Genomic DNA, 26,844 nt, shown 5'->3' with positions numbered 1-26,844 from the left:
TCAAGCTGCCCTTGGAAGCTGGTAGAAGAACTGGAGAGATAATACTGTTTTTCAAGCAGAATATGATTTAAAAAATAGGAAAAAGGAAAGGCAAATTAAGTAAGAAATACTTCTTCAGCTATTTAAACAATTAAAGTTTTTCAATTATGGCCAGAATAATTGATGCATTATACATTTGGTGAGAAGGATTTTTATGAAAAATAGAATTAGATGGAAATTATGAATAAATTAGAATTAGTAAATATAATTCAAATTAATTTTACATATTCCAAGTGTGTTATAATTGAATACTAAAAAAATTATATAAAGTGACTGTGATGATAGCTTATGTACTGCTGTAAATCTGAAGCTTTATGAGGCTGTTTTCCAGGAATTATGTAGTTCATTTTGGAAAGCAAGCTTTATGGTTAAAGATTTTTACATACATCTTTGATAAAAAATAGTACAAAAATTTAATAAACAGCAGAAACATTTTGGATTCCATTGCATATTTTCGCTGCATTCTGTTGTTCTGGTGTATGAAAATGGTTGAAACAAGAATTTGTAGTAATTTTCACTCTTATCACTGCCACTCAGAGAAGGCTCCATCACTGCTACTTCAAGATGGCTTAAACTTCATTTGCATCAGGTGAGGAACAGGCACAGTCAGTTACTGCAGCTCAGCTATTGATTATGTAGTCACACCCTGTAGGAAATGTCCATTTAAGCTAAAGCATACATCTTTGGGAACAGTAACAGTTGATTTTTTTTCAGTCTTATAGTGCTGAAGGAATAGAGGGAGATTAATAAATCAGAAATTGGACTAAAAAATTGAGGATTCTTTCTAATCTTGATAACATCTTAATATTTCCTGAATATGTATTTGATCTTTAGATTTAGTTAGTTTTAAAGTTTAGTGAACATGCTATGTTATACTTTTGCTAAGTAATTTTTAGCTATTAAAGTCTAAGCCGTTCTTAGGATGTAGTGAGTCTATTTGCAAAATTTCATTTTGCTCAGAAGTAATGGAAAATAAAGTATATAAGGAAAGGTAATATTTATTAGACTAGGAAGTATCAGTGGAAAAAGTATGAAAGCATTAGGACCTACACAACCTTTTCAGGGACCTCCTGTATTTGTCAAGGGTGTGAAAACAATTTTAAGTACATGAAAATGTAAAATGTTCCATTGTACATGAAAGACAGATTTTTGTTTTGATGTTTTTTCCAGCTACATCTCTTGGTCTGATAGAATATGCTAATTTTCCCTACAAACATTGCTAACAGCCTTAAACGTCCTTGGATCATCACCTGGAACAGCATTGCCACAATGTAGCTGGAACACATATAGAAATATATCTTGAGTGTTGACTGCTTAGCCAGGTGGTAAAGTTATTTAAAGGGAGGTGCCTAACGAAGTTGTATAGATTGGGAGAGGAGTTGACATAGGCTTCCTTCATAGTCAGGAGAGAAAGTCACCTACACACAACAGTGAAGATCAATTTACATTTGTTTTGCCTTTGATTGTATTGGGAAACTGGCAACTACATTGCCAGCTTAGGTTGTCTGTTGCTGTATGAACTGATGTTGAGCCAGAGCACTCAAACAACAGTAAATATGTCTTCAGAGGTATTAAATCATTATTATTTAATAATAATTAATGTTTAGTAATAATCTCAATAGTCATCATCATAACAGTAGAGTAGATCATAGGCATCCTTAGAAAAGAATAGGTCATCTATGAAACTGGTACAAACATAGCAGTCTTTTCTGCTTTTGAGAATATATCTTGTTTATGACTTTTTGCAAAACCCAAACAAACTGCATGATGGCATAAAAAATCTTTAGTATCTGTGCCTGAAGGCAATGCTGCAAGTTATTTTTCAATAAATTTGTTGCATTCAATTAATATGAACAGATTTGTTATCTTCCATGGAGTGGACTTAAAACATCTGCGAATGTTTTTTCCTTATCCTTTGTAAAAGATGTTTGTGAACAACATTTTATTTTTATGCCTAATGTGGTCTTAGAATATTTGCATTTTCTGTGTATTCCATAAAATTATAGGCAAACTGTGGAACAGCAGTATGGCATTTACAGTTTGACACCTATTTTTGTGGGTTAAGTCTTCCTATAGTTAGGTTTAAATGTTTACTACACAGTATGTCTCATGAAAGGATGCAACACACATGCCTGCAAACGGACTGGCAGGGCATACAGTAGTGCATATGGCAGATTATATAATCTTTAAAGACTGATAGAAATTACGTTACTGCACATATTTTGATTTTTCTTCTAGGTAAGGGAACGACTGAGGGTTTCTTTAGAAAGAGTCTCTGCACTGGAAGAAGAACTAGCTGCTGCTAACCAGGAGGTAACATAAAACACTTTCTCCCCTTTTGAGGTTCAATTTCTCTAATACTCTGTCCCATGTGTTCCCTGTCACTTTTCTTAAATCTGTCAGAAAAAAAAAAAAAAGATTAATTACATTCTGAGTAAGCTGCTCAGTGAGGTTTGTTTAAGGTGGTTGTAAGATTGATACAACCTTCTGTTTACTGATTTATTTCCTTCTTCTGTTCTGTTGTGAGCAACCCAAAACCCAAGAGCTAGTGACAGATTCCCAAATTTCTTATTGAACATGAAAAAGGAGTGGACTAACAAATATGTCAGACAGTATAAACAATTCAATAACCTGAATTTCCATTTTACTATAAAATTAATTAAAACACACACATGTATACACACATTATATAAATATTAACATTGATGAAGGAAGGATTATGGATGACCTTGAAATGTAGGTTTATCTCTTCCCTTTTAGTTGCAGTGTATCGTGGTGAACTGTGGTGCCATATAACTATTGTGAACTTGGACAAGAGGTTTTTTTTCTGCATGGTAGTTTGCAGACTGTTCTTTTTTGTTTGGAAGGGTGAACAACACCACGTAGTGGTTGTGTTACACACACAACTGTACACACGTATAGAAAGGAATTTTGCACCCCAGGGAGAAGATTGTGAGACCAGAAAATATAAATAATGGACTTTACCATTCCCATCATGTTCTGAGTCTCCACCTGATGTGTGCTTCTCACCCCGTTAAAACTAAGTCAGACAAGCAATAGAGTTGGATTAAAGCTATTTTGGGTTATGTCCGTTTACTGGTGTCATTTTACTCAGGCAAAACTGAGTAAACAAAGTACAGGCAAACTTAAAATACTCCCAAATAGTTCTGGAAAAATGGAATACCTGTAATTCAGAATAACGTGTGGTAATGTAAAATAGTGACTCCTAAAGAAATTTTTTTTTTTCCAATATTAAGCTACAAAAGTTACTTTCTTAAAGTAACTTCTTAAAAACAGGATCTGCATTAGGATATTAGTATTTCCTTTTTATAAACTATGAACTAGATATTTTGAATCATCCTTTTCTTCTCTGAAGTGACTGCACTTCATCTGTGCAAAAATAAAATCCTTCTTCTATTCTTCCATTTCATATTGTCCAGAATACTTGGGTTCAAGTGATTTAGTTACACTATGTTGCATAATCTGTTACTTGCACTAGTGTGTATTAAATAGAAAGCAATCCTTTTGGTCAGTCAAGCCAACTGAGATGCATTGTACTCCTCTAATCCCTCCCATTCATCATCCAATTAAATTCAAGTTCATTTCACTGGGCATGGGACCAGATCTTTAGAGCATTGCCTTGTTACTTGGAGTTTTAAGAAAATTAGTGAAAATTGTGATGACAATAAAGACTAAAAACATATACAATGGAATTAAATTGAAATAGGACTTTCATGGCCTTTCTTGCCCCAAATCCTTAGAAACATTGTACAAACTTTGTGTCTACATGATACTAAAAACATTTAGAAGGACATTTAATCAACCAAGCATAACATGACCATTAACACAATCTGAATGCAGATATTCCAGTTTCCTGTGAGGAATTGTTAAAGCTGAAAAATGGAAATTCAATTAAATAATAATGAAAAAAGAGCTAGATGGGAAGAGATGTGAAAGAGAATGAGTGGATTCTTTTCAAACAGTTAATGCATTTGAACAAGAGTTCAGATAATGTTCACACAATTAGTTGTTTAAATGAGACAAAATTAGTTAGAGAACTACAATATAAGCGCCTGGTTTTATGCTAGATTCCACAGTGAATACACAGGCAATAAAAGACTTAAAAAACTTATTGTGCTATATATAAAAATAAATGGACCAAGTTTCCAAGGGAACTGAATATATGGTTTTCAGTAATTCCTGTATTCCTGTCACTCAGTGTCTGTTCTCCCAAGAGAACTAATATTTTCTTTCATATCCATTTTCTCACACTGATTCTAAGAGTGTACTACATGTTCAGGACTATATCTAAACACAAAATGATGACAGTAAGTTGGTCCCCTGATTAAAGTAGTATATGATTAGGTATATAACAACTATGAGATTCAGGGATAAAAAATAATAGAAATGTGTATGTTAAGATGTTTACAAACAGTGAACATTATTCTGTATCACAGAGCACAAGATTCAGCTCAGAATTAGGACTCTTGAATTTGAGTGTCTACATGTGAGCTGATATCTATAATTTGACTGTAGTCTGTGGAGCTCTGGTAAATCCAGTCTGCCAGCTAACCTGGTGGTTAATCCGCCAGAAACAACACAAAATTGACTGAAAGCTGTGTCTGCCTGGAGCTAGAGGTGGGCAAGGAATACCCCTTGTCACTACAATGACACCAAATGTCTATGTTAGGTGACTGACTCTCACAACAAGCCCATATGTAGACACGTAATGCATAGACACCTAAATTCTAGTCTCTTACTCGTTACAAACAGCAGAAACTCTCCGAGTCAGGCAGTGGGCTTTTAGATATGGAGGAGATACAAAATGGGCCTATGTTACATTTAAAGAGTGGATTGAAATTCTTTAAATATATGTTTTACGAGGGGAAAAAGTTACTTGACTGTACATTTTATTTTGCTGCAGCTGATTAGTGGCAGTAGAAGGGACCTTTAAACACAGCAGCAATCTGAATTGCTGCTTAGTGAGTTTTTATACAGATAACTGTACAATAATTAAATTCCATGGTCATCCTTATAGTATTTGCTTTTTATCAGCAGTTATCAGGATGTACCCAAAATTACCACTTTTTTTTTTTTTTATGCTTACACTGGAAGCCATTCTTTGTTCACAACTGGTAGATATCCTATTCATTGTGTCTATTGTAGCTAAGATGAATAGCAGATATTGTTAACAATTTTCTGAAAAATGTACCTCCCGTTTTTAGTTTAAATTACTGTGAAATATAGCTACATTTGCTTACCCCTCAGGTGCTTTTAAAATGATGCTGTTTTTCATCTGGTTCCACATAACGCATGGTCTCTCCAAATAGTTTTGTTGCTGAAGCTTGTAATTGGCAGTTAGCAATTAGACAAGCTGCAAGTGGTACATCCAATACCAAAGCTCAATGGTACAATAGTGTCTGTCTATGAACATTTTGAAGGTAAATGTGATGTTTCTCAGTGAGTATATGAAAATTTTCAAATTCCAACAAGGTTCTGCTAACCAGCTTCCCTTTTACACACTAATTTGAGAATAATAAGTCTCATTTGCAAGGGAAGAGGGGTGCGAATTTTCCTACCCAGTTTTGCTCTTCATGGAAATTAACTTTAATATTGAAATTACTGACAAGTTAACCCCTTTTGTTCCACAGCTTTTGAGGTCCTCTTATTAGCATTACAAGCGTGAGTCTTTGTTAAAAGTATGCAAACTACAGTATGTACGAACAACACACTAAGATATTTCATTAGCGCCATGTATCACCAGGAACTCAAGCTCTAGTGGCTTCCACAGGGCAAGGATACATAGATTATAGACCATGGCCCATAATGATGCTTTTAAATCCATTTCTGCTGCAACAAGCAGTGTTAAATGACAACTGTTGCAATTTCCATTAACGGATTTCACTGTTTCCCAGAGCTCTCAACAAATAGTTTTCCAAAAAACCCCAGAACAATGACCTTTAGAGCTTTTTTCCCCCAAGGCTTGTATGTAAAATTAAGCTTTATACATAGTTAATACTATACTGGGAAAAAGTAATTTTTTTTTAATGGCTGTGCTTACTTTGTACATTAATTTTCTCCTGCCCATTTTAAACATTTATCCAGCCCTTGTAAGATCTTCCTGTGTTAATAAGAATAGTATTATAAGTGGCATTCCAAAATTCTTATTTGTTTCTGGTTAATATGCTGGCTTCTCCATCCTTCCTCATTAATAGAAAATGTGGCACAGAAAATACAGCTTTAATTACATTTATTATCTCAAAGATATAGTTTAGGAACCCAGAAAACACTAGGACTGTGTAGAATATGAAATTAGAGAAATTACTGGTTTGACTTTATGTATCACTGTACTACCATATGCTTTTCTTCTGCATTTGTTGAAAATGCCAATGCTGTTTGCAAATGCAAAACATTATATTGCTTCTGTCAATTGACACATAGATTATATTTAAAATGCTCAGGCTTTCTTTTAAAACCTCATTGTTACAATATCCACTTGCTTCTACAGAATTTTACTCTACTTTGAGGCTAAATTCAGCTCCTGGACCTATCAGAGATCTTGCAGGAATTATGGACCATAGATCTCTGCTTCATATAACTGCATGCATTCTCCTATTTGGGCAGTGGCTTTCTTCCTGACAGTGGGTTAGTTTATTTATTAGGGTGCCCTAATGCTATTTTTTATAGCATCTATGAAAGTATTCATAAATCATCTACATGACTGAAGAGAAAGGATGATTTACGATTTATGATCCTTTATATTCTATACCAGAGCACCAGAAAATGTAGCCACTTATTCACCAAAGAACTTTCAAATACCATGTTAACTGCCTAACTTCTGCTATGCAGGGCAAGTCAAGAAACCAGTCAAATATGCAGATACTTTTAATAGTTGAGGACAGTTTTGACTCTGACCATGAGGGATGCTGCAGACATGATTGTAGTATCATTATGGCTAATGAAATATTCTGTGATATTTTATATATATGTATTTTAAAGAAAAATCTCAGCTAACTATGGAATGTTCTTTTTACACATGGTTGCATGTGAAAATGTATTTTTATCCCCAGCTGTTTCAGGTCCTATTAGCTTAAGGCACTTGTTATTGCAGGAGTTTCTTGGTGGCCCTAGCCTTTGTGCATTAATACAATGCAAAGTGATTTTTGGAATAGAAATATTGTTAAAGGAATAGTTTGCTGAGAAAAATAGTGTGTGCATTTCTTGAACGTATAATATACACAGAATTTTATCAATCCAAAATTCAGAAATGGTGGATATCAAAAATCTGGATGAAACTGGGTAAAATTCAGTGACTTTTTTTCTGAAGAAGGCCAGGTAGATGGCTTATACCTATTTCTGGTGAGTTTAAGTATGCATTTTTGCAAAAAATCTGAAACAGCCTTCATCTATAATACCTCATTTTACCATATTTTCTCAGAATGCTGTAACTGAAAGTTTTTGCTTTGAAAACTCTCTCCTACTTTTTTTTTTAAAGCTATACAGTTACACAGGTCTAGCTCTGGAGAGACCTTCTTTGTGGTCTGAACTTTAATTTTAAATGTCTATGTAATTGTGCCAAATTATATCTTTTCTGCAAAGTTGCACATAATTAAAAATATCTTGGTTTGAAATGTAATCTTTATGTGCTATATGTAATTGCTTTTCATTCTGCCTTTAACCTTCGCCATCTAGTTAAATGTTAACTCTGCAAAAAGTTATTGTTGACCTTAAGTTTTAAATGCGGTAATGAAGCAAAATGATGATTTTTTTTTTTTTTTTTTTTGGTGGATGTCTCTCATACTCCATGTTCCATAGCATTAATTTCTGTCTCTACACATTTGAATTAGGATGTGTGGCATGGCAGCTGAAGAGGTTGAAAATTACTACAGCAGCACTACATCCTTCATTGCCTTATTTTTTTACAAAGTCAAAAAGAAATAAGCACAAGAAATAGTCAGTTCAGTTGTTATAGCTATTTTATTTTATGTCCTGAACTAATTCTAATCAAAGTTCTCAGAGGAAAAAAACACTAAAATTCTTTGTGGATATTGAGGACAGCAGGGCTGATCTTTGCATTGTATCAAAAGCATTTTCACTAAAATCAGGACAGAACAGATTGAAAATTCAATGCGTTTTTCAGATAATCACTTAAGAACATTAATTTCTATTGACATATTTGAGATGAACGTCACTATTCCACTTGCGAAAGTGGAAAATTTAATATAATTTCCATAAATTTCTACCACAGAGAAAAATCTTCCAATTTTTACTACAAAAAGAACATATATTTTCTACAGTGAGAGCAGATAATTATTTTGCACATATTTTAGTATTGTTATGCAAAAATCTTGATAAAAAATGCTCACAGATTTAATTTCCCCTTTTATAACTTTCCTTATGACTTAGGCTTATTTATGTGTTGACCACATTAAGTAAGTTCAGCAGCTTTGGTCTCCACTGAAATGGTTTTGCAGAGAATTGTGTAGATGTCCAAACATCTTAGGGTATTTTCAAAAGTCATCCTGTGAAATGCTGTGTTCTCTTATCCCTCCATTTAGCATGCAGCCACCTGTAACAAATCATAAAATATTGATGGCATGCTCAAATTTTGCATTGACTTTTCATCTAATTTGAATGCCTCCTATGTATTCTTTAGAAGAAACCAATTTGTAAGAAAGACTGTGATTAACAGAAAGGGTGCATGGTCTGTGCTCATGTGTTTGTGGAGACCTTCTTGAGCAAAAACATAGCAGAAGGGAGAAGCTTTCTGTTCCTTCATGAACCCAGTGTGATTAATAATTCTAATAAAATCTTTAATACTGAGTGCTTGGTAACTTGTGCATATTACTCTCCTTTCAATATCATATCATAAAGTCAATTGTTACTTTCAATTTTTATTTTCCAAATATTCTAAGATCCCAAATATGAATGGATTAGGGTACTTCAGGATATTACTGCTCTTAAGGAAGGAGTCAGATTCTTCCACTGAAATGATAGATTAAGGCTATTAAACATCTACATTGCAATTTTGATGTTTTTCTTAGAACCTTGTGTTGTGGCTAATACTTCTGCTTCATTTTATTTGCTTGAGAAATGCTTAATGGAATTTCTTATATAAAGATTTGTGACTAGAGTGAATACCAGTGTCACAGATCTATCACTGAAGAGTAGAATTTAGTTTTACTCTGATTATTCACAAAACAGCCTGAGATCTATTGCACTTCTCAATTTTCTGCTATGGCACATCCCTATGTATTAACAAGCATAGATACATTACTCTTAAACTGCTATAAACTGTTAATTGCACTTTCTGAAGAAAAGCAAAATCTAAGTTTTGTAAAATAGTACTTAAAGGAACATGGCAAAAGGTAAAAAAAGCTATGTAAAACTGTGACTTGCTAATTCCTCTTTCTTTACTGTTCCCCCAAACCTTCTGTGCAGCTATGAAGCAGTTGTTTAAATATACATTAAAAGAGCAGAAAGCTAGATGTTTGAAATATATTTTGCAAATCTCTTCAAATCTACTTCATTTTTTGTCTGACAGAAACATTTGACTTAATGAAACCTTGGTCCCCCATGATTAGAAACATGGGTGGTTTAATGCTTTGGTTTCATCTCTGAATAAATGATGACTGGAGATTAAAAATTCTCAGTTCACTCTAAACCTTGCAGCACATACTCTCCACAAATTTAGCGTCTTCATCAAAATGAGCATAAACCTAATCCGGTATATTCTTTCATGTGTGTGTGTGCATGTTTGTTAAAAAACATTTCTAGGATGCTCATTCTGAAAACAAGTTAGGTGCTACTATGCTAGTGTAAAGATGTAATCTTCCTTTGATGCACTTCTGGCAAACATAAGCATGTACTAAATTCATTACTGTGTGACAATTTAATGTGAACACTTCCTGCAAGAATTTGTGGAGATCCTCTTCCTACCTTGTTGCTCTGACTACATCTTCCATCTGCTGGATCTGCTGAGTTTCTCCTTGCTCACTTCTTGTCAAAGCAGAGAGAGGCTTAGTTTTGCTTTTACAATCTCACACTGACCTAAAAATTTTCAGTGATGTCACTTGTTTCAGTCCTTACCACAGGAGTTCTCCTACACTTCAGTTTCCCCTCTCGGCTTTGCAGTGTTTTCTTACCTGTTTCCTCACATTAGAAAGGTGTTAGAAAAGTTTTAAATAACACTTCTTTATATCACTCCTTAAACATCATTCCTGTCACCTTCACTACTGATTATTGTTAAGCAAGTGATGACAAATTTGTAGTCTTTCACATCTTTCCTTTTTAACTCTTTGGTCCAAATAATTAAAGAAAAGCAACTAGGCAATCTATGACAAATATTCATGCTATTGTTTTGTTTAAATGTTATATTCTCATTTTTATAATACCTGTGGCCTAAGTCTTCAGACTTTGGCCGTTGGGGTGAAACTGTATTTCTATTTGCATTAAAAAAAGTGGCCTAATCTTAATTACAACTTAAAGTGCTGCAGAAACATAAATATTTATTGGTATATTTAGTAGTAATGCATTCTGTCTTCACATTTATATTGGACTGCTTTTATTGCACATTTTTACTGTGATTGTTATTGCATTACTACACTCCCAACAGAGCTCCAGTAAAGGGCCAGGACTCCATTTTGTTGTAAAAAAAAAAAATTAAAACATGGTTCCTGCTCCGTAGCATTTAAAGTATAAATTTGCTTTGTGGTGTCCGTTGCTCATACAGCTGTGGAACAGAGAGCATTACTGTAAATTCAAGGTTGAACATGTGGCAGTCATCGCTTACCCTTTTTACTTTCATAGGAGCTCTGCGAATATCGCTCACAGGACTCAGCCTAATCTGGTCCTTTTTGAATATTCTTGCTCCTAAAAGCATTCAGGTTACTTTAACTGGGGTAACTGGTTGACTGTTCCTACAGCAGAAGTGGGATGCAATCCAATAGAATTCATGGCTGCAATGATCAGCTTCGTAAGTGTTGATAGATTAACTTGGCTAAATTGCATGACTTGATTTTTGACAGCTGATGGCTGTAGTGTTGTCTACTCAGGTGCACAGTCTGCCACACAGTTGTTGTCCTGGTACACCGCATAAATCCTGGTGTGCTGCATGAATCCTAGCGCGCTCACCGCATCATAACTCCATGGGAGTTAAATACTAAGTACATTCGCTCACCCCAACTCCATGCCTGGTTTTTTAATGGAAGAGAGACTGGGGCTGCAGGCAGGGAGGGAACGGCAGTGCTCTCCGTGAGGTCCCGAGTCATAACAACTGTGGGACATAGTGTTCAGGGCTCGCTACATAACACAACTGCTCTGCAATTAACCAGCGTGTATGGAAAGTTTCTGTTTTCTCGATCTCATGAGGTTGAGTTATTGGAGTTATTTTGGGGGTCTGAACAATGTTTTATATCCATCAGTAGATTGGGATCACAGAGCATGCCTGACATTTCTGCATGACAGCAAACAAATATATATTAATATATGACACAAAGCTATGAAGCTGAAGAACATATCTCAGAGAGTGATAAATGGATCTTCTGATATCTTCTCTACTTTATTCCAGAGAATTCCAGAATAGGAAAGCTCTGAGTTTCTACCACAGGTTTCGAGGATTTCTTATTTACCACATATTCCTCACCCAAAGTACAGAAAAGGGAGAAAGAGGAGATGGGATGACAGCCAAGGAAATAGAAGCTGAGAGAAGAACACAGGGATGGCAGGAGCCAGATGTGTGGCTGAGCATATTTCACTCGTTTGCCTACACACCTGAAAACTCCAGGAGATTAATGAAACTGGAAGGTTATTGGTACACAATGAGCTTAGGGGTTGTTCATAGTCAGCATGAGATTAGACACTGGGATAATTTCAGATTGGATTTAACATCATATATTTGGCAGCCTGTTTAGGGAGCTTAGCAAATCAATGGAATACAACTCTCACCGGCCCTGGTTTCATAAGGTTGTGTTAGCAAATGCCTTACTTTAAACACACCAACTTTCTAAAGTACAGAATATAGTATATATTTAAAGGTATGCTTAGCTGATTTGCATTGTAGAGCTCACTATTACTTGTACAAAGGGTATCAGTGAAAATTTTAATGTCTAATGTTTAATTTGCTCACAGTATACACAGAGTGCCTTTCATGAGACATCAGAAAGAATACACCATTTCGCTTTGATGTGTTATTTTTGGATTCATAAACTTTGAAATGTATGCCATTTGATCCTGCAGTGGAGGTATAAATTCAGGTCTAAGAACGCAGTTGATTATCTTCTGTCTGTATCAGCTTCAGGGTCATTTGACATTTGTCAAATGATATGTTCATGCGAATCAAGATAATTTCACTGCAAGAATCAGTCTCGTTGATTCTTTATCGTTCACAATTTTCTTGCACATCCATCTTGATGAAAATGCAAAAAGCATAGGCGTTATCCTTTGGTTTTAATCTGCTGGAACAATATATTGTTTTAACATTTGTTTAATGTGCTTCTTTGGAACAATTACACAATTTTGTGTATATTAGTTAAATATTACATGATTTGTTAAGAAGATTTACATCCACTAACTCTCAAACTAGATTTTAAATAGTGTAACAAGATCATGGTATTATGTTTTATGCCTATTACTCTCCATAATCAATTTTTTAATGTATGAATAGGCCTTACATGCTGCATTTGAATAAAAGATTTAAATTAATGACATGAGTCAATAAATAAAATCAACTTTAAGCTTCAATAGGTTCATATTTATTAATCAATATTCTCATTAACAAGTGAACGAGAAAATGTATCATTTGTGATTTCATATTAGATCACCTCAACCCAACAGTGCACATGCAGCTCTAAGAGTATTCTGCAAATTCAGAATGTAGTTAACCAGCAAGGCAGTAAAACCGAATGTCTGTGAGCGGTGTCAGCAATAATGTGAATCGAGTAATTTGCCACTCAGAGATCTGTATTGGCCCTCCATTGGCAATAGGCAGAGCAAGGTCCACAAGCATGACAGATCAATGGCACATTTGTTACTGGTAGACTGCAAAGAAAATTATTGCCATTTTGCTACTGGTTTGCTAATGCTGATAAAACAGCTTAGTAATAAAATATTTGTGAGAAAAATTGGGAGACTGTGCTGGGGATTTGCAAAAGATAGATGTATCTTGGTAAATACTTACCTAAGTCATCATATCGGGAGATTTTTAAAATCAGGGTTTTTCAATTTAGTACAAACAAGTTCCCATCATGTCTGTAACAGAAATAAATATAGAAATCATTTTACTTGGGATCCAAAAATATAAAAAATATTTTGGGTTTGATGGAGGAAAATTAGATGTTCATACTTCTTTGGGATCTTGATTGGAAAATGTCAGCATTAGGAAATATTAAATAATCTTCATTTGTATTAATAGGGACTATCAATGTATAGGTGGAATTATTCCAAGAGGAGCTGTAGAGCACTTGTTTTACTCGGTTCAGTCCAGAATAAATGATCCAGCTTTCTTGGCATTGCACCTGGAGAGTGTAGTTTGGACACCTTTAATCGTGTAGAATCCATAGTTACAGAAAAGAAGAAAAAAAAGAAACCATATGTATAATTCCTTTGCATTAGAAAATGGCTATCATGTTAGATTCTTTTCTGCAGTAATCCTAGAATAAAAACATTATTTTAGAAGTTCCATTTATGAAGAATGTTCTTTATAATTAAAAAATATACAGACATTGTATCAGTGAGGACCGTATCCTTGATTTTCACTGGAGAAATATGTGGGAAAAAATTACTCTTGGTAAGAATTTCATTGAAAAATATTAAGATCTTGGCTGAAATTAAATGGGTACATTCGGTTTAATATTTGAAATGCAGACTTTAATTCACTCTACTGTGCTTTGATTTCAACAGACTGGGTGTTAGATTTAAGTTGGAATTTCTTCAAGTTGCATGCAGATCAGGGCTTTGATATTCTTTAATTGTAGTTCTGGGGTAAGGTTCATTTCCCTTCTGGATTTTTACTCATATCCTATCTATCTGTTGTATTTTCATGTTTTGTACAATCAGGAACACAGATGATGATTTTAATACAGATACACTGTACAGGAAAATCTAATAAAACTGACTACACATGCAGAATAGTGGTGTTTTCATAGCAGATGCATCCATTCAAATAAATCTAAACAATGTTGAAGTCTCTAGGTGACAATATGTAGACAAAGAATACAAAATTTCATTTGGGGAAGACTGTTTTTACTCAGAGGGAAATATATGAATGTAATCAGAAGAGGAAAAAGGATTTGTGATGCAAATAGCTAAATAATTCATTTTAACCAGAGCAGGATTTTTCAAAATTAATTATATACCTTAACCATAGGTAGTTTTCAGTTAAATGTTTGTGTACTAAGAGCAACTACATAAAGCCCTAGAGGCACATTATTTTATTTAGGTCAATGTCCTGGATACTAAAAATATGTTTCTATCTATAAACATATATCTGTATATAATTATATGCACAGGGTGTATATAATTATATAAATAAAATATCTGTCTATATATTATCATATATATCATATACAGACACACACACACTATATATATATATATATATATTTCAATAACTCATATATTGTTGAAAACAATTAAGATCATAATGTTTCTGCGAAACCCATCCTCAGCTCTGACCAGCTGGAAATCAGATCCTGTTCTGCTGACGAACTCTAGGCCTTTGGTGTCCTGGTTGGGTACATTACTAGTGTCTTTGTGAGAGTGATAATGAAAGAATAATAATTTTGCCAGTATTATGTTGAGCTTGGTTGAAAAAAAAATGTAAGAGAAATTAGTCAGCAGGTGTCAAATACACACTATAATGCAACCATGTAATTGACATTTGTTATTATTTTTCCTTTGTGCTACTCCCTGTAAAAGACAGTTCTTTCACTGTATCATATTTCATACAATTTTTGTGACAAATTAAATGTAGTACATTTTTGTTTACTTAGATAAGGATTTCTGAAGAAAATGTGCTGAAATGTACCTGGTAATCTTCTGTGAAAAATCTTGACAGATATTCTTTTTCATAATAACAACTGCACAATTGCTTTAAATGACTCCTATCCTGTTTACAAAGTGTTGCCAGCACACCACAGAAATAAATGGTGTGTGCTCTACACTACGTGCAATAGCACAAGACAGTTATTTACACAATAACAATTTGATTCAGAATTCATAATGAAGCGGAGGAGACTGATAAACCCTATTGCCTTATTACCAGCCTGAAATGTTAGTGTATTATTACATTTAAAGTGTAAAAATGAGTGCTGATCCAGACATGTAGTGTTCAGAAGGAGCCAGGGCTCAGTGATGGTGTAAGCAGATGGCAGGAGGTCCCGCGAGGGTCCCCTGCTGCAGCCAGTTGCAGGCTACCCCTGGACCACAGTACCCTTGTCACGAACAGAAGTGACTTTCGTAGGCATGTCAATAAAACACTGGTAGCCAGGACCTGTCAATAGTTATCACAGGCACAAGCATCCAACAGTGAAAGATCATGTGGTTAGTATTTTCATGTTTTCCAGTCAAAAATATGAATCTGCCACAGATTCAGAGCATCTCCACTCATCTTTGCATGTTGTCATGCGTTATTTGCACTTCAGTGACATGAAAGCAGAGTCTGAAAGTGCTAGCCACCATACAAGCAAGGTCGCAGACAGCAGTGCCTACATCAAGATTATAACAATAAAATAATCAAGACATACCAGAAGCTGTAGAAGCAAGATGCTTTAGCTTTCTTTGACAGAACTTGAAGCATAGAAGGTAAAGACTTACTTAAACCTTAAAAGAACTGTAACCTAGGGCTGGAGCTCAGCGTACTGCCTCCCCCTTTTGCCACAAGGTAAAGACCTTCTGACTTTTTAAGTCAGCTGTCTTTTGCAGCTCTCCTCTGATCAGCTTAAAAAGTGTTGCTGTAAATCTGAATGTACATTCTCTTACAGAGCTCGCTATCAAATGCTGGATTTCTGATAATGATAAGACAATGCTTCTTGGCCATTAAGGAGTAAGAGTGTAGAGATTCTGTTTCAATTTCTGCTTATTTAAACTCCATATAGCACAAACATACAAGTTTTGTTATCATTAGGCCTACTACCATTTAATCTCCAAGAGTTATAAAGACTCCCTGATGAGGATGATCTCACCTCAATGAGTATTTCTCCATAGCAATGAAAGCTACACAGCAGTATTAATAAAAGGTCAACAATCTCAAAAAGGAAGAGAAAAATCTATGATGTAAAAATGTTGAAAATATGTATTACTTGTAATTCCTGCAAGTTTTTTCTTTGAATAAAGGTATTTTTCTTGACACATCAGGACATGTTTTAAAGGGCTCAATTGTGTAAAGTTTCTGGAAAGCTCACCACTTAAATAGCAATAAAATACACTGGAATTCAGGCAAATATAAAATAAACCTAGCTGAGGTTGTCAGACATGAACGCTTAGTTTACAAGTGAATTTTCAGAGTGCTACAAAAGCCTTCTTGCAAAATTGTCTGATTATTTTTGGTTTAAGTAGTTGAATGGGAGAGGAGACAAAGTGGTAAGTTAAAAAAAAAAAAAAAAGTGTTATTTTCTTCCCCTAAAGTGAGCCCAAAGTGCATTGTTAGTGCTGAAGGTTTCATCCCCCACCTTCCAAAGTTATTTTTGCAATTGAGAAAGGCTTTTTTTTCTTTTTTTGTGTTCTCTCAAGGTGTGGCTAATGTTGATTACAATGTTGTATGGTCCATAATTATTTTAACTCCTACCTGTTGTGAAAATAAAACTCTAAGTCCATATTTGCACTTCTAAATACAACATTGCAAAGCTCAAAACCTGCATTTCTGAACAGAGAAAAAATAAAGCATTTCAGCACTAAAGCCATCTTCAGGGAGATTCATTTTTATCTGTTTTAAAAGACTCTGTATGGATTTATAAGTTTGATTTATGAAGTCAGAATGAGCATTTATGATAGACTGAAGAGCATCTTGCATTCACTCTCTCAAATGCTGTGTATATAGCCAGTCATCAATCCTATGCAGTTCATTTCATCATGATACTGAAACGTACTGAGATTTTAGCTACCACTCTGGTAAGAAGGATCCCCCCACCGCAAGCCAACACCTCACTTTTCCATGTGTATTTATTAATTTCATTTTATACATGGATAGCTCTAAAATTCTGTATGTGTTTGTCTGTTGGGGGAAAAAAAAAAAAAATCTGTTTCTTGCCTTAATCCCTTCTTTATCCCACCTGCCAAAGTCAGACGCTCCAGTAGATGAGAAAGAATTTACATTGTTAGACAAGTTTGTGAATCTTACTTAGACTTTCCTCTGCTGTTGTCTAGTAAAGAATTCCCTTGGGTTTTCAGGAACACTTTGGTGGTCTTATTACTGGACCATCTCCCTAGTACCTGTTTCATCATTGTTATTCAAAGATGAGGCAAGCTCCCTGCTTGAGCTCTTCCTTTGGTCAATGTAGAAAATGAAGCCAATCAGAATTTGTGACACAATCCTATTGATTGCTGGAAATAACTAAAACATTCTTGATCTTTAGGACAGGCTAAAAATGTTGTCATTAGTGAATGACTAAATAGAGTTGATTTGGTCATGTTGATTAGTGTATAAGTTTTTATTGGGAAAAGGAGATCTTGTGAGAGTTTGAATGGCAGGTGTCAGGATGGTATCTGCCAAAACCACCTAAGCCAGTGCACTGCTTTATGTATTGAAATTCAAATAGGTCTTGTTGCAGTGCAGTGTGCCTCCTCAGTGCAGCTGGCACCCGGTCGGTACCTCTGCGTCTCACCATGAGAGCTTGTGACCCAGCCGCTGTCCTGCGGGACCTGTGCTTACCTCCACTTCTGTGCTGTTTACTGGAAGACCCTGTAGCTCGGCACCTGCAAGGCTTCCTCTGGCATCCTGCAAACATTGACAGCATGATGGAACTTAGAAGTGGTTTCTTTCACACAAAACACGATTTATTGTGCCAAAAGGTGCCCTGTTTGCCTTTCCTGCTAGGTTTCTTATCTCATTCCAGAGCACATAATACAACATAAATAAATACACAGGGACATGTGCAATACTTGTATGTATGAATGTAGGGTTTTTCCCCAGTTCTTCAGGATGTATATTTTAGGCATGTTCAAAAATAGGACTGTTCAATTGGAATATGTTTAAAGCCTAGAAATGGCCAATCTTCTTCCCAGAACAAATTAAAAATCTTAATAATGTATCTACTTTCAGGCAAAATTTAATTGCTCATTCAAAAAACTTGCCACTATACTGTGAAAACAGATTTCTATTCACATGTTTTCATAGTGGTTTGGCTACTTCTAAACCATCGCATTATAACACCTACACAGAGTTCTTGTTTGTGATTTCTCAAGTCATCTGTTGTGCAAACTTACCAGTGATTTATTCAGTGATGTGAATATGTGTGAAAACATATGCAGGTAAGTGTACACTATGCTATGCTGGAATTGCTATAATTTGCCAATGATGAGGCTGCAAGTGATGACAAAGCAGTGGGACAAGAAGGAGTATAAGCTGGGCAGTGAGGGGTGGAAAGACTTTCAGACACCACTGTGACAATTTGGTTTGCCTTTGGCTTGTAAATTGCATTAACTTCGTAGACTGGAGGAATCTCCTAAGAAATTTCAAATCCCCAGTAGATTTTTCTCTGTACTTGCATAACATCCCCTGTCCCTGTAACAGAGAATGCCTCTCTGCCCCTCGGGTACCAGAGTTCCTAGTTTTGCATCCTATGTGAAACTGTGTTGAAGTGGAAACTTGTGACCGGGAGCTCCTGGGCACTTACTCCTGCTGCTTCTGCGATTCTGCTGATCAACTCAGACTGAGAGGATGGAGGCACAAACGTCTTAAAGTACTGCAGCTACATCTGTCACACCTCAACTGACAGAGTCATTAACATTGCACTAAAAGCCAAAACTATCCAGTAGGATTCTGATTAAAAATTGAAAGTATCTTTTGAACAGGATTATTAAAAGATTCCTTTTACTCATGGAGAAATATAATTTAAATTAATATTTTGACATATCTGAGGTTTTTATGTAAGTCCTGTTCTTACAATTCACAGCAGGCATCCAGGTGACTCCCACTGAATGAAATGCATCCTTCGTAAACCTACCCTCAGGAGCACATAAAAATCTCACATAATTGTCTTAGTTTGGTTAAAATGCCCTTCCCCTCATGAAAAAAATCTCCTTTTATAATATCTGTTTTTTACTCAAATTCAAAAAAGGATCAATTTGTTTTTCATGAAAATGTTTCACAAGTGTGCATCCCATGCTGTGTTTTTCCTCCACCAGAGAGTGAAAGAAATGTAGTGTATTGTTTATACAAGATCCTGATCATACAAAATGCTGATTACCATTATAATTCAAAAGTTGCATATAAAATGTCAAGAAAATGTATGTGCATTTCTGTCCCTATAACTAAAATAAAATATTAATAATGATAAATTTACTGTACAAATGAAACAGTTTCAATCACCCTATTTAAATATCTCTGAACTCTCTAACCAGTGGCTTCTGAAAGGCTGTGTTGAGATTAACACAAATTAGTAATACAACTGGAAAAGGCTATATTTATGTTTATGAATCAGGATTTAAATTTCTATTGAAGCAGAAAGAAATCACCTCAGTCTCTAAGCACCCTGTATTCCCCATGCTACATTTAATATTTACCATATAGAATTATAGACATTGATACTAAAGCTTAACACAAGCTATCCCTGTCAATATTAAAGCAAAGTCAGAGGGTGGACCAGGAGTCTGAATTACGTTCTCAGTAGCCTGAAATCTGATATTTCACACTGTTTAAATATAGACTGTTATGACAGAATAAGAAGACATCCAAGTAGGCAATTTCACTATTCTCTGAAAGACTTACATAAATAAAAGCTGGATGGAAAATGGACACAATATAGTCACAAGAAGTTTACTTTGGCATACTATCCATGTAAAAAGAAACACCTTCTTGATAATAGGAGATCAAACAAAAAGGCACCTAGATCTGTCAGCTGTAACAAAGTGAAACATGGTTATCAGTGAGTTTAATTACCTAGGACAGATTTGTTTCAATGTTGGAAGATCAAAGAAACAAGTTCAGTGGTTTAAGGTAGGACAGGTTTATAAAAAACAGCTTTTCCAAAGCTTAAAATAATTGTCTTCCTTTAATGCTTTATATTTTTTAAGTGATCCAGGTTCTTACTGGTTTTAGGGGACTGTCTGACATTATATATGTGTGTTTAGAGCCTCTGTTAACAACAAAACAGTATATTTAACTTTTTCTAAAACTATTTAAATTAATGATAAATTAAATAAATTCAAAGTAGAAAAAATGAAATAAGTAAAAATACTTCCTGCTGTTTTTAATACTAGAAAGAATCCTACAAAAGGAAACCTCTGTAAACACTTGGCCTTGTGTGTTTATTAATTAAATTAAATATCCTTATATCTCTACATACTGTAATCATTTATTCAATGGAAAACAAAATTAAATCAAGATGATTACAGTAATTACATTTAAATCCTTTACTGGCAGATGGTTTTAAATACAATTAAAATAGCAAAAACATTAAAGAAAAAGTCAATAGAGAAATTGATTATGCAACTACTTTAAAAATTAGAATAGGATTTTATTTAGCCTACACAGAGGCCATATAGTTTTGAAAACATGTAGCTAATTTATTTGTTTCCTCTGTGCCATACTGTGTACAGTACTCTGCACTGCATACACACTGTCAGGAGGTAAGTATGCATCCCTAAGGTAACAAGGACGGTTTTTCCCCACTGTGTCTGAGAAGTGGGCAGGACCAGGTTAGTGTCTAATACCATACTGCAGGCATACTTTTACTTTAGAACTTGAATTGTTTCTGGAATTTCTTCAGTCTTTTGATGGTATTTATTTTGCTTAAATTTAGCCATTATAATGGGAGCCTCTAGTTTAAGATAATCTTCTGTTTTCCCTTCAGTCCGGATAAAATATATGCATGTCGTTCATCCCACCTATTTCAGACACAGAAGACCCATTGGCGATGTTTCTCTCTCCGACATTTACAGAAGGGATCAGATAACCACTTTAACATAAGCATTCAACGGTTTGCTCTGTGCCAGCCAGATAAGTTCAAGATGTTCAGCTCAGTTATTGTAATTCTGCCTGAAGTCACTGGGTGATACAGGTTGCCAAAGGCTGAAATGAAGCATCTGTGCTCTACGTAGACCACACTCGATGCTGGGGTCAGATATGGAGTGCTCGCTTTTCACAGAACGGCAGCGCTGGGAACAAGGCCTCAGGGGCCAAGATTTCAAGCAAAGGAAATTGTTATGTGTAGGAAACGTACCCAGAATACCATCCTTGTAGTTTACAGTATATGATATACATTGATAATGACAACAGCTTCTCCCTGAGGATGTCAGAAGACAGAGAAAGCCTAGTGCTGAGGGCATACCTTGTCTGGTCCCTCTCTGATCGATATTCTCTGCCTCACCCCAGATCTTGTCAGGTAGCATCACCAGCGATCATCTCAAACTTCCAAATCCTGAGCCCTCCTGAGCTTTCAACTACAAAATCATTCCTCCTGTCTAAAGTTATCATTCTTCCTTCCTGGAATTGTCAGCACTACTTATGGACCAACTATCACCATGATTCGTAACAGAAAAAGAAATGCACTAAGTTCCTTTCCACCAACCTGGAGGGATTTCAACTTAGTATTTGAACAGGGAAATATTTTCTTACATATTTATATCTTGTATCTAAACCATATCTGACAAGGTGTTTTGTAGGTTATGTGCTGCTTTCATGTTTATAGTAATTTGATCAAGAAAATAAGAAATTAATTCAGGTTTGTTCTTACACTTCTGGTTGCAAAGTAGCAGTCATCTTTCTTTTAGTGCATGCTCACAAAAAAATCCCAGAACACCAAAATGCAGGATAAAAAGCAGCCAAAACATCATACATCTCTGTTGAGGAATACTGGTGCTCTGAGGGAAAGTCTGGCAGTGAGACCATTACTGCTCCTAGGAAATCTAATAAAAGCTTTTCCATTGATGGTCAAGATATGTGTACAGTAGTAAAGAGATAAGACTGAAGGTCTGTAAATGTAAGACACATTTTTGAATGACATCAGACTGCACAGTCCAACAAACATGTAATTAAAAACTGCATCTCTAGTAGGCAACTGTTAATTAAAAAAGTGTAATAAGTTGGTAGTTCCTTTTCATTGCTGTTATAGGTAAGTATATCAAGAATTCATAGTGAAGTTAATTACCTGAAGCCTACCTGAAACTATAATGAGGTAACCTGAAACTATAATGAGGTAACAAATGGCCACTCAAACAATTGGAAATAGAGAACTGACTAAGTTTCAGCAGCAGAGGTACTCAGTCATTTAGGATTCTATATGTTTAGAAATGGATTCTGATCTCACACCTCTCAAATAATTTTAAATTAACTATTTTGTAAAATACCCAAAGCAAACATGTAGAGCAAATGCTTTTCCTGCTTCATTTTGTGTCTTGTCCAAGACTGCACAGTGAATAAATCTGTTGCATCTTGATGTATAGTTTGTGCGTTCCAGTTTATTTTTATTTAGTCCAATGAGCCTAATTCAAATGTTGCCTTTTTTTGTGTGCTGATTTTTCCTTTCCTCTTTGGTTATCCTTCAGAGTTTGGTAGTTTTTGCAACTACAATGTGAATATTTTATTTCTTTCATTTGTATGTCTTAGTGTCCTACTGTGGATATTAATCAGACTGTTTCCCTTGCTAAATAGGTGTAATTTATGCTATTGCTTACTGATTTATAGTCTTGTGTAATCTTTATTCATTACAAAATTACTGTCTTATTATGTTGTCCTTTTCACCAGCATGGCTGATGGGTGTGGTTCTATAACATCAGGTACTTCTTCAGATCAGTTCTGGCTTATGTATTGATATTCTGTTCTACGGTGCATTTTAATATTTGAAATGAATATTCCCTTAACACCTGAATTCAGACTATTGTTTTCAAGTGTACAGACATGAGATGTAGATTTGGTCATTTATGGAAATGAAGACTAACTGTTGTTGAATACCAACTTCATAAAAAACATGATTCAGTGATGTCTGTAGAAAAAGGACACAATTTCTGCTAAGATTTTGGAGGGAATTTATGTGGGTAAAGTAGTGGGGATATTTACCAAATTGTAACTCAAAAAGCTGGGCTTTAGGAAAGTTGAAAATATTTTAGAGTTGGGACAAAAAGATCAAAGTTGTGTAAGGGTGTGTTCAGAATTATTATGATAGTGTGGGGCTTTAGAAATTGTGCCATTTGTTTCTATATACCTTTGAAACCCAGAAGACAGAATCTAAATCCGTGGAAGTTCTTTGAAGTTTTGATGTTACAAAATCATCCCTTGTCAGTTGTAAAAACTGACTACAAAAGTAAGAAGAATGTTGAAGATCAACATGGCTGAGAGAAGTGAGCAAGCTAAAGGAATATTTCTTTAGGTTATAGGATGTTTTCAGTGGCTTAAGCCACAGAAATTCGAAAGGTCCAACTAGAAAAGTAATACTCGACATTTTAATCTTAAATTCACAACCATTTTTTCACTTTTCTCAATCAAAAAACTTTTCAGTTCAGCTGACTGAGTTTGGCAAAGTTAGCAGGGAGCCAAATTTAGACTTGTGACAAGAAGCTATCTTTAGACTTAACTATGGAGAGACTAGCATCTCTGCAATTTTACACTCACTTTAGATTAGAGTCACATCGAAATGTGTTGCTGTGGTCCAGGTCAAATCTTGACAAGTGTGCTAAATAGGAAAATAATGTCTGTGATAGCAATTTAGAAAAGGAATCTAATAGTTTGAGGTCCACAATCAGAAGCTGAGAAGGAAAAAATATGTGATATGTTTGATCATATTTTAGCAGGTATTATTTGAACTTGAATGTTTAGGTTGATTGTCCAGTTTTGAGTACAACTATGGTAAATACAACAATGGCATTTATCCGCATTTATTTTCTATTAATCTGTCTTTTAATTTTTTTCTTTTGTTTTGTTTTAAGCAGATATGACTCCATCCTCAAGATTATTACCTTTTACTTTTTCTAAAGAGAACTTATCGTGAAAACCATTAAGAATTTAACCTTGGAGGGTTAGATAGTACGTAGATACTTGGAAAGCTGTCTGTAGACAGGTTTTGTAGTAAATATGTTAAGTTGGATGTCATAAACATAAAAGCATCAATATAAGAAATAGGGATTTCTCAAAAGTAATATTACTGAGTTTTATCTATGTTAACAATCAGTTTCTTCCCTAGATCTGTGCTATTATCACTGTCTGCTGTTGTAATGATCATTAGCATTTCAGACGATTCAGAGGCTATCTAGGAAAAAATTGAGAGTCCTCTGTGTCTTCACCTGTTTCATCATCATCCTCCATTCAGTTGTGTTTTGGCTATATCTGTAGAAAGTTACACAAATTGTTCAGTGATTAATTTAGCACATTTGCAAATAATTTGCACATTATTGAAAGTTCAAGTTAACTAAGAAATAAGTAAGTAATAAAGAAGAGTGTGATAGCAATTAAAAACCTTTTGCTTCAACAAACTGAAAAGTAAACATTCATATTTATTTGTAAGAGACAGGAGAATTTCCATGCTTCCTTAGGAGCATTAATTCTGCCTTAATTTATTCTTTAAATCCAGAAGAGAGAACAAGTATGAAAGCAATTTAGCTGTGTGTTTCTTCATAATTTCTGTTTTCTGCTGACTACCCTGGAGCTGAAACTTTTAAGACATACCAGATTTCAAACTCCATGTTGTTCCTGTATATAGTTACTCTGCATTCATTACAGTAATAAAACCATTGGAACAATAAGCTTTAACAATGATGGATTTTTGGCAAATTGTTCCCAAACATTCAAAAATCAAGTGAATCCCCCAAAATAATGATACACAATATTGTATTCTTTTATTTGCCTTTCCCTTTAAAGGGAAAAAGGAATTTTATTTATTTATTTATTTACTTAGAAAGTGGTGATCCTAGGATATCTAAAGACCAGCAGAGGCTAAGAAAAGCTAAACTATTGTGGAATATGTGATGCAATTATACAATTTTGCAGTAGTGTATGCAATATTCTTGTTGATCTAAAGGGCAATTCAGGATTTGTATTAGACACAGGTGATCATTCAGAATGAAGGCATAGTGAAGTCTGCATTTTAATGGATCAATAGAAGGTTATCATATGAAAATCCAGATTTATTCTTGGCTGCCAGTTGACATATCCTGTGACTTTATGTTTCTTTCACATGACGTATAGTTACCCTCCATAAATCATTGTTTTATAAGATACACATTGAAGTATTTCCCTTAATCTACTTGAAAGTCACTTTTAGCACTAATTGATGGCTAATTTTGCTTGGTGGGAACCATAATTTCCATAGGTTAGGTTTAAGAATCATTTGAACTGTAAAGAAATGAGTGAAGCTTTTCAGAAAAAAAAAAAAGTTATTAAATTACCTATCACTGTGTACAAGTGGGAGTCTGTGTTAATGAGATTATAAGGACCTTTTTCTGTTATTTAAGACAGACCTAATTCTCTTATTTAAGCAAAACGTTTTAAAGCTCAGTGTATTTGTACAACCCCAAAAGACACAGATTGTCTCAGACAGTTTTAATTCCCACTCTGTTGTATTTTTCTATAATTGCTTTGGGTGAAATGTTGCCCTCGAGTCTCCGTCTTGGCACTGAAATCAGCGGGAGTCACATGAGTTCTACAAGGGCTGTAACTTGGAATTTAGTGAGCAGTGAATCAGCCTGACTCCTATCACAACAGTTTTCAACATTTATCTAAAGGAAGAGTTGTTTAAAGTGGTGTGTCTCTGAGATCTAAAATGCTGGTCAGAGCTGATTCAAATGATCTTTGCAATCAGAACTTCAGCATAAGTTGAAAAACAAATTTGAAATAAACCTTTCTTTTTTCCAAAAACTGAGTTGCTCAGATCAAAGTAAATATACTTTTAATGTAAATTAAAATAATATTAAATTAAATTAAATGTCCCACGAAGTCTTGTCTGCTGTACATACTTACCAGGTAGTACTGCCTTAAATCCTCCCTCCTACCCCATGCTTTTGTATTCTAGGACAGGACAGCATTTTAGGGTGTTTCTGACTCAGGATTTATGCAGACACAATACAGTGATAGAAGCTTTTACATTTATGCCAGCTTTCCAAAAATAGCATCTACACATCCTACCGGTGTTCTACTATGTTTAAGATACAATGTTACCAATTCAGTAAATCATTTATAATACGTACTTATGAAAGCAGAACGGTACAGAGAGATCTAACTGTGCAATTTACCAAAATAAATAACTTTTATGTTAGCTAGATCTTCCAGTTTATCATAGTGTACCACATAAAAATTTTTTAGGACCTGAATCTTTGCATCCTATGTATTATCTGAGAGTAAGCTACAAAGTCAGAGAGAAAGCAGCTTATTTTCCAGTAGCTGCATGGGATTTTTAATAGCACTATCAATAAGTAAAACAGTATTTTAAATACAATAAAACCTAATTGTGTATGCACTAAAATAATGAATAAGTACCACAGTAGAGGACTTCTATGTACATGTTTTTCTTAACAAAAACCACTTAAAACGTATGTTGCAGTTACTAACAGACGGGAAGTTGACAGAAAGCTAGCGCCTCATTTTACACACAATTCATAGCCTTTTGGCACTGTTTTCCTACAACGCCAGTTTGGCATCCATTGTCTTCTGTAGGAAAGAGT

At 34.8% G+C, this 26,844-nt stretch overlaps 1 protein-coding gene across 1 annotated transcript in view; it reads left to right on the top strand.

Annotated features, from left to right (window-relative positions):
- Positions 1 to 26,844, top strand: part of LOC104165871 (liprin-alpha-2-like) — a gene marked incomplete at both ends in the record, with an annotated part of 72,309 nt that overhangs the window by 15,133 nt on the left and 30,332 nt on the right. Inside the window, one exon of the mRNA XM_009705632.1 lies at positions 2,278 to 2,352. Coding sequence (XP_009703934.1) covers positions 2,278 to 2,352 — 75 coding nt within the window. The remainder of the gene's footprint in view (positions 1 to 2,277; positions 2,353 to 26,844) is intronic.

Source organism: Cariama cristata, unplaced genomic scaffold (genome assembly GCF_000690535.1).
Source record: "Cariama cristata isolate BGI_N322 unplaced genomic scaffold, ASM69053v1 scaffold10568, whole genome shotgun sequence".
In the NCBI taxonomy this organism is placed as follows: Eukaryota; Metazoa; Chordata; class Aves; order Cariamiformes; family Cariamidae; genus Cariama; species Cariama cristata.
The sequence above is the reverse complement of the archived record's forward strand: the minus strand, read 5'-3'. Positions and strand labels throughout refer to the sequence as shown.